Source organism: Catharus ustulatus, chromosome 17 (assembly GCF_009819885.2).
Source record: "Catharus ustulatus isolate bCatUst1 chromosome 17, bCatUst1.pri.v2, whole genome shotgun sequence".
Classification (NCBI taxonomy): Eukaryota; Metazoa; Chordata; class Aves; order Passeriformes; family Turdidae; genus Catharus; species Catharus ustulatus.
In genome coordinates, this window is record NC_046237.1 from 7,584,717 (window position 1) to 7,597,633 (window position 12,917).

Sequence of the window (12,917 nt, forward strand, 5' to 3'; positions counted from 1 at the left end):
GGTGGTGACGTGCTCTGCCTCAGCAGCTGAGGATAATGCCCCATGGCCTGGGGGAGCTGGAATGGGAGGAGTAGGTGTTGGGTGACCCCAAACCCAGCCCTGGAGCAGGGTGAGGACAGCATGGATTGTCCCCCTTCCTTGCAGGGAGCCAGGCACCGTCCTGCACCCCTTGGGGCTGGGATGGGCAGAAGATGTTGATGCAGGCGTGGGGGCTGGAGGGGCTGCAGGCAGGGGCAGCTCCAGCATCCATCTCGGCTTCCCCTGGGACCATCTGCCCTGTGTCCTGCAGCACTGGCAGTGTCCTCCCTACCCCTCCTGGGGGCCCACATGTGGAGGATCCTGCATCCCTTTGGCCATGCCCACTGCCAGAATAAATAGAAAGTGTTTGCTGGCTTGGCAGCTCCTCCACAAAAGCCGTATTGAACCATTATTCCCTGCGCCGGCTGCGAGCACTAAAAGTGGCGCCTCGCGTTCTGCCATCTAATGACCCTTCGCAGGCTCCTACAGATGTTTTCTATGACTTACAGCTCCTTTTCCAACAGCCCTGTCCGCAAAAACAAGAGGGGCCACTTTAATTCCAATTAAATACCTCCAGCTAAGCAAACAGTGTGCAGCAGGGTCTGGGTACAGCGCGGCCGCCAGGCCCAGCCCACCGAGTCACTGAGTCTAGACTCCAGATGTGATTTCACCAGCTTCCAGTGTTCCATGGAAGAGGACTTTGGCTCTGCCGTGAGGTGCAGGACCCTACCCTGAGTAAGGACCCCACTCCCCAGCCTGGTGTGTCCCTTGGTGTGCATTCTGGGAAGCTCTGCGTCCTCCCTGGCTTCAGGTGGTAGGAGCTCCATCCCCATGCAGCCTCCAGAGGCCCCAAAAGTGCAGGAGCAGGCTGGGGGTGCACGGGTGGGGGTCAGCATCACCCTCCTGCCTCCCTGCTGCCCTGCAGAGCTCTGAGCAGCTCCTGCCTGCTGTAGGTGTGGTGGAAGCGTGGCTGGGAGCTTTCCCAGGGCTGCAGGCAGCGGAAGGCCTGGGAAGGGGAGAGCGGGGTCAGCCCTCACCCTGCCTGGCCGATAAGCCAGGGCTGGCCAGGAGGAAGGAAGTGTGTTGGGCCCTGCAAGGAGCCGCCAGTGGAGCCGGCACTTCAGCGCTCCCCAGTCCGTGCTTGCCTGCTGCACCTGGGCCTGTGGCACCTCCGGTCCCAGCAGGGCCGAGGCCACACGGCTCCACTGTGTCTGGACTACTGCTGGGCCACTTTCCCCTCTCGGCAGGGTCCCTCCGGCTCGGTGGGGGCTGCGGAAGCAGGGATGTGCCGACTCCGGCAGGAAACCTCTGTCCACTTAAGTGCACCCAGCTAGGGCAGGGGCCAAAGCTGCCTCTTCTGCTGCAAGCAGATGTGGGGTTTGGGACAATCCTCGCCCAGTCACTGACCCATGGCACCTCATGGCACTGGGGTTAATGCTCGTTGGCCAGGAGAGCTCCTGGGCACACGCCCCTTGTGCCAAGCTCCCACCAGGAATTGCAGTGGGATGGGATGCAAACGCCAGGCAAGGGGAGGATGGTTTCATGTTTGTGGAGTGCTGGGGCCTGGGGTGAGGAAGGACACACCAGGGCTGCTTGTCTCTGGAGCCCTGTGGAGGCTCCCCACCACAGCAGCTGGGTGATGATGGGTGATGGGTGCTGCAGTTGTACCTCATGCTCTACCACGCAGGGTGGGACATGCTTTGCTGTGATGGTGGGTGCTGGTGATGAGCGTTGGGGTCCTGTGGAGTAGTGGGTGCTGGTGATGAGTGCTGGAGTCCCACGGAGTGGGGGGTGCTGGTGGTGAGAGCTGGGGTCCCGTGTCACGATGGGTACTGTCAGTGGCGCCCAGCCGGCGGCTGCGAGCAGGGAGAGGAAGCAGCCCAAGGCAGCCCCAGCCCCGGCCGGCCGGCGAGGAGGGGCAGGAAGCTGGAATAAATCCCAGGAAGGGCTGCCTGGCTCCAGCTGGTCTGGGCTGCAGCGGATGGAAGCTGGGAACGGGAAGGGAGAAGGCGGGAGGGGAATGCGCAGGGGCTTTCTCAGGCCTCGGCCCCGCTCCAGCTGTGCCGGCGGCCCCGGCACATCTGCAACCCTGGCTCAGCACTGTCATGCGGACATGGGGGGGTGGAGGCTCTGTGTAGCCTCAGGGGTGACCTGCGGATGGCACCGTGAGAGGGGATCTGGATGGAGCCCAACCCCAGCCAGGGCAGGAGCAGCCCAAGTTTGGGGATCCCGGTCACCGACCTATGGTGTCCGTGCTGCCTTCCAGCCCTGCATACTGGAGTGCGGGGTCCGGTGCTGCCGGTTCTGGGGTGCCGGCTGTACCCCGTCCCGCCCATCACAGCAGCACAGGCAGCCCCACGGCCCCTCGGCGGCCTGGCGTGGCCGTGCCCTGTGTGGTCCCTGTGGGGCGGGGGCGGCCGGGGGCTTTGATGTGCTCGGCTGCCGGGCAACCCCTGCTCAGCGCAAAGCAGCCGCCCCCCGGCTGCCCCCCCGGCCGGGCTGAGCCCCGCCAGCACCATATGGCCGAGGCTGCTGTTACCGCGCCGCGCGCCCCGTTCCCAGAATTGAGATGGAAATGAAGCTCTGTGTTCTGCCGGACAACACTGCTGCGCCGTGCCAGGCCGGGACCCCGCGGCCAGCTGTGGCCAACGCCGTGTCCCCGTGTCACACTGGCAGCCCTGACCCCAGCACCCCATCCCGAGCACCCCAACGTGCAGAGGGATGGGGTGAGGGTGTCCTGCTCTTGGGGGCATCCCATGGGCTGAGACAACTGGAGCAGCTGTGCCAGGGCGGCTGTGCCACGTGTACCACGACACCCAGCACGGCCGCGAAATCCGTCCACGTCCCCACGTCGCTCGGGGTGGCCGGTGGTGGCAGGGGCGCGGGGTCCGGCTCGTCCTGGCATTGTTGGCGGCGCAGCTGGCGGTGGCGGCGGCCGGCCGGCGGCCCTGAAAGACATTCCTGTGCACAATGTCCCCGGCCTCCCGCCGCGGCCCGGCCACTGCCGCCAGATGGGGGCTAATTAGCAGCTTTGAGAGCCGCGGTGGGAACCGGGCAGCACCGGGCCCTCCGCCGAGCCCTGAATGGAGGGGGCGACCCCAGCGCCGTGCCCACCCTGGGAACCGCCACCGCACCAGGCTGGGGGACACAGGGAGGAGGGACAGAGGGAGGGACAGGGGGATCCAGCTCCCCCCAGCCAGGCTGGCAGGGTTGGAGTTCATCTATGCTGTCCAGAATTGCTGCCCTCCCCAGAAGAGGAAGAAGAGGGGGAGGCTTTCAGTTCCCTGAATGCCAGGGGACGTGCAGCAGGATCACAGCCATAAAGGGCTGGGAGAACTGCGCTGGCACTTGGGCACACGTTGGTATGCAAGGCAGGGTGTATGTGTGCACGAGTGTGTGTGTGTACCTGTATGTGTGTCCACTCGTGTGTGCCTCTGTTGTGTGCGTGTACTTGTGCCTGTGTTTGGGCTCCACAGGTTTGCGTATGCGTGTGAATCCTCCTGCGGACACATTCGGGTATGTCACACGCACATCCGTGTGTGCAAGCACGTGTGTGTCCATGCCTTTGTGTGCGCACACCCACTCTGCGTGTCTGTGTCTGTACGCACACCCGGGAGTGTCTGAGGCTGCAGCTTTCCCAGCCTCCCTCCCTTCCCACACCATTCCGTGCTGCTCGGGGTGTGCCGGGGTCTCGCTCGGGGGCCCTCCCTGGGCGCTGCCTGTCCTCCCCGCAGGTGCGGGGTAATTAGCACTAACACTAATTACAGCCCGGACTAGAAACCCTTCGGGGTAAGAACCGTCTGCCTCGCACAGTGACAGGACCTCCATCGCTTTCCCCCGCGGCAGGACCGTGCTCGCAGCCCACTCCCCGCGCCGCCCCGCGCACCCAGCGCTCGATCCCTCTGCCCGTCCCTCTCGTGGACCCGAACCTGGCGACCCCCGCCCCGGCAGCCGCCACCGAGCAGCTCTGCGGAGCTTTGAGCCCTGAAGGAGGTGGAAAACGGGGAACTGCGAACTTGAGGCGGGGGGCGCGGAACACAAGCTGCCCCCTGCGGGGATGCCCGTGTGCCTGTGCCACTGTGGGGCACGGTGCCACCGTGTCCCCGTGAGCGTGCAGATGTTCCCCGGTGATCCCTGTGCCTCCTGTAACGTCGCGGTGCCCCCTCATCCACTTGAGGATGCCAGTGTCTCCGCGGGAGTGCCGGTGTCCCCGTGGGGGTGGCGGTGTCTCCGTGGGGGTCCCGGTGCCCCCCGCAGGGGCTGCAGGTGTGTGTCCCCCGCCCCGCCCCCGTCGCCATGGGCACCGCCCGCCCGGCGCCGCGCTGACAGCGCGCGGGGTTTTATGAATGGATGACGTCACGACCCTGGCGTCTCACGGTCTGAGCCGCCGCGGAGCCGGGAGGGGCGCGGGGAGAGCGGGGGGGCCCGGGGGCCTGGAGGGGGCAAGGGGCGAGCGGGGCTGCGGGGAGCCCGACCCAGGAGCCCGCGGGGCAAGCACCCGCCTTCACTGCGGGGCAGGGTGGGCGCTCCGCACCCTTGTACCCCCGCACCGCCCGTGTCCCTGCACCGCAGCCCAACCCCGTCACGGCTCTATCCCCGCCATTGCCCCTTTAAGACGCTGCCCTTCGGGGCGCATGAATGGAGTGGGCAGGGCTGTGTCCGTTCTTTCTGCGCTGCCATTGGCCGAGCATTCCCCGCGGCCCCGCCCGCCCGTCCGCGGGGCTCTATAAGAGGCGCGGCGGGGCGCGGGCTCCTTGTCCGCCCGCAGCGTCCCCGTTGTTCCTGTCGCGCTCGCAGCCCCTCGCCATGAAGGTCGCCGCTGTCGCTTCTTCGCCGCTGCCCGCAGGCGCCGGTGGCCCGCTGAAGGCGGTGCGGCCCGGGGAGGCCGCCCGCTGCGGGCCGGTCCCAGGAGTGTCCCCGGTGGCGGCGGAGCAGGCGGCGGCCGCGCTGCTGTACGATATGAAGGGCTGCTACTCGCGGCTACGGGCGCTGGTGCCGACGCTGCCGCGGCACCGGCGGGTCTCCAAGGTGGAGCTGCTGCAGCATGTTATCGACTACATCTGGGACCTGCAGCTGGAGCTGCAGTGCGGTCCCCCCCGCCCCGCCGCTGCTGGGGACTCCCCCGAGGTGAGTGCGGACCCCACGGCACCGGCTCAGAGCCGCGCTCCTGACGGGCAGCCCCAGCGTCCCTTGGAATCTCCTTCCCCGCGTCCTCTCCTTCCCGGAGGTGTCCCTTCCTCCTGCCCCCTTTCCAACCCCGTCCTCTCCGGCACACTCCTGGCAGCTATTGACCGGCCACTTCGTGTCCCTTTCCCGCAGGCTCCGTGCATTCCCGCTGCCGATCGGATCCTCTGCCGCTGAGACCGCTCTGGACCCTCCACGGACATCATCCCTGGGATCCCGGTCCCGCCACGAACGTCGTCCCCGGGACCCCGTCCCTGAGCACCGCGGCTCACCTGCATCCCCGGCTCCCCGGCGGGGCCGCCCTGGGGCCCCCCGCAGCCTGGGCAGGGGGTGCTGTGGGCCGGATCCTTCCTTCTCAGATTGCTGAGAGCATTCCCCGTATTGTATATTACAATGATGCTGGAGAATATTGTTTTACAATAGCTGGAGTTTTGTTATTAAACAAGCCCTGATGACCACACGTGCGTTTTCTTCCTGCCCCTCACACCCCCTTCCCTGAGTTTTGGGCGTGTTTAGCCCCGGGGATATGTGCCCCATCGAACAGGGGCAATTTGTTCAGACCACTGTGGGCTGGGTGGTGTGCTGGGGGATACAGGGTCTGGGACCCTGTGGTAGTGTTGGGGAAGGGGTTTCTCACAGGCTGGTCCCAATTCTCTGTTTCTCAGTACTGTGTCCCAGCATTGCCCCCACAGGGAACTTGTCCAGTGGTTCCTGTGGGGTTTCACTCCCTGAGCTCGGACATGGGACGTTGAGGGTCAGACACAGGAGGAAAGATTGTTTGCATGCTCTCTTCTGTGGTGGGATAGTGCAGCAGTGTGGCAGTTCAAATTGCAGCTGCTAGACCAGCATATTGCAGCCACACAGCAGCACTGGGCAGCATCTCCTCCTGATCAGGCACCTTGATGGGATGATGGCACAGAGGGGACAGTGCTATCAGCCACGTGTGGGGTTCTGTGCCCGGATGGGATTGTGGTTTCCCCATCTCTCTGGACAGTGGTGTGTTCACAGCCTGGAATTCCCTTCACTCCCCTTCCCAGCTGGGTCACCTGCACCCAGCAGCCTTCCTGAGGCTCCCACAATTGTTGCTGTGTCAGGACCGGGGGATTACAGGGGTGATGATGATGCAAGGATTGATCCCTTTACAGGGGAAAGCAGATACAAGTCCTGGGGTGCTTCTCTCTGTGGTCCCGCCCCTGTGGTTCCTGCTCTTCCTGGTGCAACCCCTGCCTGTGGGGACAGCCAACCTCTTGGGACAAGGAAATTGCATCAGGGGTTGTGCAACCCCGAGGTTGGGGGTGCCCCGAGCAGCTGCCCTGACCTGAGCTTCCCTGTGACTCACAAACACCCCAAGGACCTCACAGCCTCCTGTTCCAGGCACGAGCCTGGCAGGGGACAACTGGGGTGCCTGGCGGGGCTCTTGTTGCTCTGGTGGGACCCTTTAGGTGTCCATCCTTCCCAGGGTCCTGCAGCCAAGGGATTTGGGGCTGGAATGCGTTGAGCAGCCCTAGGCACAGACGTGTGCATGTGTGAGGCTCTGCACGCCCTTTGTCTGTGTTTTCGTGCTCACAGGCACTGTCACAGCTGTGAGCGTGTCCAGGTGTGCCCATGACTGTGTGCGCCCACTCGTGCTTTCCCAGGCCAGCAGATCCCCTGGCAAGGCCTGTGTAGGGGACAGGGGACTTGCAGTATTGAGACTGCAACCCTGTCCTGGCTGACACAGCAGCAGGGGACACGTAGTGGGCTGGGGGCTCTCGGTCTCTGTGGATGAACTTGTCCATCACTGGACGGGTTCTCTCCATCACCCCCCAGGTTCTCTTTATCGTCCCCGCTGGTGTCTCCACTGCCCGCCTTCCTCCCAGTCCCGGAGCACGGACGGGCCGGTGGGTCCCTCTCCCGGTGCCCGCTCGCACTGCACGGCCAGGGCCGGCCTCCTGGAGTAGCCCCGAAGGTCCCGGACAGAGAGAACCGGGACTGGGGGCTCTGCTCGGGCCGGGGGAGGCGCTGGGGCTCTTCCCGTGCCGTTTTTCTGGGTGCCGTTCTTGCCTGTTCATTCCCGGCTGATGTGGAAGCTCCCGCTGGAGCGGCGGGGAGAGGGGCTCCGTGTGTGTCCACGAGCGTTCCCACGTCTCTGCTTAGCCCTGTCCAAGCCCTGTGTGCCCCACGACTGAGCCCTCGCCGTGCAGCCCTGGCCGTCCTCGCCTCCCCAGGGAACGCGGAGTGGCCACCACCAGGTACCTGGCACAGGAGAGCTGGGAAAGCGCAGACGGAGCCAGCCCAGGCCTGGAGCGGGGCTGGCAGGGCTGAGCCGCCCGCACGTGTCGGGATGCCGGATGCGGCAGCACCAGGATGCACCAGAGAGCCTCAGGGAGCGCCCAGCCCCCGGGCACCTGCGCCCCAACCGGTCCCTCGGTGTTTTCGTGGGACCTGATTCATCCCGGAAGGGATTAGGGACGGGGGAAACGGGTGACGTTGTGGTGTGACCAGGAGCCGAGATGGACACTGGCGTCAGAGCTGGTCCCTGCTGTTCGCTGCACGTTCAGTCCCAGGGACGCGGAGGACACGGACCCATGGCAGGACCTGCGGCCCCCGTGGTGTGGGGCACTGCACCCACCCGGCACGGTGAGTGCTGGTGCAGGGCCGAGGCACCCTGGGATAGAGGGGCTGTGGTGGGCTTTGGGTCAGTGCTGGCCTCTGGGTCACTGCTGGAGGCTCTGGTCACCACTGCAGCCGTGGTTGGTGGCACTGGGTGTCCAAGGCCAGTGGGCAGCTGCTTTCAAGGCCCCCATAAGGTACATTATGTGGGGCTGTGTCCCTCTGGTGAGGTTGTCATGGGATCTATATGTCCCATAAGGTATGTTATGTGGTGCTGAGATGAGGCCCTGGCCCCTGGCTCTGGGTCTGCCAGGCTGGATCCAGGAGGGCAGCTGGAGCCCTGTCATCTGTAGCATATGGCACTGGAGGGGCTCACCCTGGCTAGGGGACAGTCCCAGGGGTATGGCAGTGCAGGCAGCTCCTTCCCCACAGCTGGGTTTTTTGGAAGGGATTACGCAGTTCTGCTCTCGCTCTGGCTGTCCCAACCTTTCCATCACTTCCTTGGGGGCTGCCTCGACACCCTGATCCCCACTGAAATTTAGTTAACCCTACACAGGGTTCCCAGAGCCCTTCCTAAAGTTGCAACAGCTGTCACTCCCTGGTGCAAATGTTTCAAGCCCTGTTTGCTCTGGTGCAGTCCCCCTGCCCCAGGACCAGCTCATTTTGTCCCCGACTCCTCCATTGCTCCCAGACAGGCCACAGCTGAAGCTCTTTGTGACCTTGGCCCGGCCAGGTGTCCCCATATGCTGGTCCTGTGTCCCTGTGGGGAGCCCCAGCTGTGTCCCTGACTCGTGGGAGCAGGGGGCTGGCAGGGGGAGGTGTGGGACCCTGCATTCCCCCGCTCCCACGATGGGAGCGAGTGCGGAACAATGGGGGATCCGGCTTCCCCTTTGAGTCATGTGTTGGGCAAGGCTGGGCTTTCAGTGGCCAGAGCACTGTGGTGTCCCCATGTGTGCTGATGTCACCGGGACTCCCTGTCCGTGATATAAGTCCTGGCTGTGCTGGTGCACAGGGAAGGGGTCTCTCCACCAGCTGTGTGATCTCCAGACATGTCCTCTGCTGCAGCTTCCAGGTCCCAGGACCAGCCTCGACGTACTCTGTGGGTCTGTCTCCTGCTCCTGCTGCCGATCTGTGCCTCTGCCACTGTCACCAGCCCCAGCATCAATCCTGGCATCAAGGCCTGGCTGACCAAGAGGACATTGGAGTTTGGTGAGTCTGTGCTCCTGAGCAGGTGATGCCCAGACTGCTAAGGATAGGGAATGGGGGGAACCAGTGGGCATTCCCAGGAATGATGCCAAGTTTTCTGGGAATGGGGGATGGAAGGACCAACCTGAACCTGGCTCTTCACTCTCCTGACCCCTCCAGCCCCTTCCTTGGTGTCACCCCAAATTCCCACTTTGCCCCAGGCCGACGCTTTGGGCTGGAGCTGCTCCAGTCGATGCTGCAGAAGGAGCATGAGCTGAACCTGACAGGTTCCTACAACACCCCACTCCTGGGAACTCTCACCTACGCTGTGCCACGGTAAGAGCCACCTGTGGGATCCCTGTCCCTGTCTCCATCCCTGTCTGTGCCACAACCACAAGCACAACTTGCCTGTGTTGTGCAGGATTCACATCCACGAGCTGCAGTTGAATGAATCCACACTGGACTTCGCCGAGGACGTGGGGCTGAGGCTGATGGTGCAGCGTGCCCAAATCCAGCTCAGCGCCGACTGGGCAGCCCAGCTGGGAGCCATGTGAGTCCTCATGGGGACAGGGACAGGACTCAGGGTGGCTCAATGTCACCGCTGTCCCTGTGCTCACCCACTCTGTCCCCAGCCAGGACAGCGGCTCTGTGGCGCTCCGCATGCAGGACCTGGCTCTGGCAGCGGTGTTGGGGGTGGGTGAGGATGGCAGTGGCCGCCCCACGGTTTGGAGTGCTGGCTGTGACACCCACGGCACTGACCTACACATGGAGTTTCACCGTGGATACAGGTGATGCCAAACCCCCTGCTCCGTCCTGTCCCTGGCATGCAAGGACTGCGTGTGCCCCAGCCATGGTAGTGGGCTGGGGGAGGCTGGGTGGGTGCCATGAGGGGATCTGAGTACCCCATTCTGCCCTACAGCTGGCTCTACAACCTGCTGGCACCTCTGCTCCAGAGAACCCTGCGGCAGCAGCTGAACAAAGAGGTGGGTGCTTGGCCCCTATGCCCTGGGGTGTCAATGTCCCTGTCCCCCCCAGCCCAGGGAGAGGCTTGAAGACCCTCATCCCTGGGCTCACTGACACCCTGCTCTGCCTCCAGCTCTGCCGTGTGCTCCACAGGGGCATTGACAGGCTGGACACTGTCCTGAAGCGCATGAAAGGTGGGTGTGGGGACCCAGGACTGGGGACAGGGTCCTGAGGGGCTGTGGACAGGACTGGTGCCCTGCAGAGTCTGCAGGACCACACTGTGGGGCCAGATCCTGACAGAGCCAGGCTGTGGGAGAGGGCTGGTGGTCTGACTCCTCCTGACCACCCCGATTTTCCTGCAGTGTCCACCCAGCTGGACACCTTTGCTGCCATCGACCACTCCCTGCTGGGACCACCGACCTTCACAGAGGAGTATGGGGACATTGCCCTCAAGGTAATGTCATCCTGGGCATCCCTGGGCCTGATTTGGGAACGGGGGGCTTGGCTGATCCTCACATCCATCTGTGTGTCTGTGCAGGGAGAAATCTTCAGGGTGGGCACATACCAGCAGAGACCCTCGGCACTGCCTGTAGGGCTGCCTGTGGCATTACCCATGGCACTGCCTGTGGCTTTGCCCTCACCCCTGCCTACGACACCACCCATGGCACATGAGCCCATGCTGCTGTTGGCTGTCACCGAGGTCGTCGCCAACTCAGCTGCCTTCACCTACTTCACAGCTGGGGCTCTGCACAGGAACATTTCCATGGTAGGCATGGCTGGGGAGCAGAGCTGTCCCCACTGGGATGTCACCAGGGTGTCCCCGTGCCCATCCCTGCTCAGCCCCTGATCCCTCTCTGCCTCCAGCTCCCTCGCCGGTTCCCATTCCAGCTGAGGACCAAGAGCATGGAGATCTTCTCCCCTCAGGTGAGTGGGATGGGACACAGTGAGAAGGGGACACAGGTAGGACAGGATGCAGGTGGGATGGGACATGGGACACAAGATGGGATTACAGGAGGAACAGAAGATGTAATGGGATGCTGGAGGGTGGGACATATGAAATGATGCAGGAGGGTGGGACATGAAATGGGGAATAGGAAGGATGGGATGCAGGAGGGAAAGGTTGCAGGTAGGATGGAACATGGGATGACACAGAGGTCAAATGGGATGCACAGGGGACAGGACAGGGAATGGGATGCAGTGGAAATGGGATGTGTTGCAGGCAGTACAGGATGCAGACAGAATGGGACACCACAGGACAAGGACGTGGGCAAGGCAGTGATGGACATGTGGGACCTGGGCAATGGTGGGGCCCTGATGGGGGCATGGCCAGCATGGCCCTGTGCCACCCCTGCCCTGTCCCTCCCAGCTGCAGGAGCGCTATCCAGACCAGCCCATGGAGCTGCACCTCTGGGCCCGCCAGCAGCCCCTGCTCTCCTTCCATCCTGATGCCTTGCATGGGACCCTCTTCAGCTCTGCTGAGGCCTTTGTGGTGCTGCCCAATGCCACCCGTGTCCCTGCCTTTCTGCTGAACATCGTGAGTGGCTGCTGCTGCCATGGCTCAGGGATCCCCAAAGGACCTGACTGGGGCTGGTGTGCCTGTGCTCCTGGCTGGCCCATGCTGGGTGATGCTGGGTGGAAGGCACTGCCCTGGTCTCTCCAATGTCTCCTCTTGCTGCAGGATGCCAACGTGACGGGGCAGCCAACAATCACCAGGAACAGACTCGGGGGCACCGTGAGACTGACAGGGTTAGTGCCCAACCCTGGGTCTGACCTCCCCTAGACATACCTGGAGAGCTCCCCCATTCCCCACCTCTGTCTATTTGCCTCCCCGGAGTCCTGTATTGCTTGCTCAGACTCCACCCTGCCCCCAGTTCATATCTGTGCAGCTGCCCTGGCAACAGGTGCTCAGCTGGACCCACTCTGCTGAGGTCCTGGTGCCACCACGGAGCTCAGGCTGTCCCTACCCTGGGACAGGACAGTTGCCATCCCTATGCCTGGCTTTGACCCTGATCTTGTCTTCCAGGCTCCATGTAACACAAGTGGCATCTAACGTGGGCCCAGTGGAGGTGAGTGGCTGTGCCAGGAAAGCCAAGGGGAGCCTTGGATTCCCCATCACCTTGGGAGCAGGGTCTGGGGGGAATCTGGGATGCTGTGGACCCCATGCATGGCAGGTCTGTCAGGGGTCTGAGCCCTGCCTGCAGCACGGACCCCTCTCCCTGCGCTGTGTTGAGCTCAGGGCCTGTCTGTCCTACAGGTGAAGCGTCTGGAGACTGTGCTGAAGTTTGGACTGTGGCTTTTTGGGGTTCCCCAGGCAAACAGTAAGTGCTGTCCCTGTCCTGTCCCCATCCTCCCACAGCTGCACCAGGGCCATGCCCTGCTATGACTTTTCTCCCCACAGAGTGGCTCCGGGCTGGCATCCCCCTGCCCCTCCCACATGACCTCAGCCTGCTCAGACCCCGGCTCTCACTGCAGCAGGTGGGTGCCACCACTGTCCCCTTAGCCCACGATCCCCCAAGTGCCCCATATTCTCCCTCTCACCCTGACTCCCTTCATGTTCCAGGGCTTCATGCTCATCGCCACGGACCTGCAGTACGAGCCATGAGACCACCTGCCTCGTGGGAACCCGCCAGCCCCCTGCCAGTCGTGTCCCCATCGCCATCCTGATACCATCGTGTCCCCGTGGCTTGCAAAGCGCCCAACCGCGGTACCCACAGCCCCCCATCCTGGGCAGGCATTAAAGCAGGAGTGTAGCTCAGCCCTGTGTGCTCTGGGGTGTCTCGGGGAGCCCCCTCAACCCCTCTCCCATTCCCGACTCCACGATGGAGCATCGCTGCGTCCTGCGCTGCGAGGGGCTCTGGCTGTGCCCTGGTGGGGTCCGTCCGCTGTGGGGGCGGCTGGGGACGGGGCTAGTGGCCCCTGGGAACTGGGGTTCCCCCCAGTCCTGGCGGCTGTGTTGGCCATGGGGGATCCCTGAA

At 63.7% G+C, this 12,917-nt stretch overlaps 2 protein-coding genes across 2 annotated transcripts; both read left to right on the forward strand.

The window, feature by feature from the left end:
• Positions 1-4,769: 4,769 nt before the first annotated feature.
• Positions 4,770-5,660, forward strand: ID1 (inhibitor of DNA binding 1, HLH protein). The gene is made up of 2 exons (XM_033075035.2): positions 4,770-5,145; positions 5,338-5,660. The coding sequence occupies exons 1-2, from the start codon at positions 4,825-4,827 to the stop codon at positions 5,377-5,379; spliced, it is 363 nt and encodes a 120-aa protein (XP_032930926.1). The 5' UTR covers positions 4,770-4,824; the 3' UTR covers positions 5,380-5,660.
• A 3,183-nt stretch (positions 5,661-8,843) lies between these two features.
• Positions 8,844-12,544, forward strand: LOC117004130 (bactericidal permeability-increasing protein-like). The gene is made up of 15 exons (XM_033074629.1): positions 8,844-9,003; positions 9,201-9,315; positions 9,401-9,529; positions 9,612-9,767; positions 9,899-9,962; positions 10,076-10,136; positions 10,305-10,396; positions 10,481-10,708; positions 10,807-10,866; positions 11,309-11,476; positions 11,621-11,688; positions 11,966-12,008; positions 12,197-12,260; positions 12,341-12,417; positions 12,503-12,544. Exons 1-15 carry the CDS (start codon positions 8,844-8,846, stop codon positions 12,542-12,544), a joined length of 1,527 nt encoding a protein of 508 aa, XP_032930520.1.
• Positions 12,545-12,917: the final 373 nt, after the last annotated feature.

Bases quoted from the DNA above. Each gene is read 5' to 3' on its own strand.
- ID1 (XM_033075035.2), top strand. From the start codon at position 4,825: ATGAAGGTCGCCGCTGTCGCTTCTTCGCCGCTGCCCGCAGGCGCCGGT. The intron at 5,146-5,337 runs GTGAGTGCGGAC...CCTTTCCCGCAG, and splicing joins CTGCTGGGGACTCCCCCGAG to GCTCCGTGCATTCCCGCTGC.
- LOC117004130 (XM_033074629.1), top strand. From the start codon at position 8,844: ATGTCCTCTGCTGCAGCTTCCAGGTCCCAGGACCAGCCTCGACGTACT. The intron at 9,963-10,075 runs GTGGGTGCTTGG...CTCTGCCTCCAG, and splicing joins GGCAGCAGCTGAACAAAGAG to CTCTGCCGTGTGCTCCACAG. The intron at 12,261-12,340 runs GTAAGTGCTGTC...TTCTCCCCACAG, and splicing joins TGGGGTTCCCCAGGCAAACA to AGTGGCTCCGGGCTGGCATC.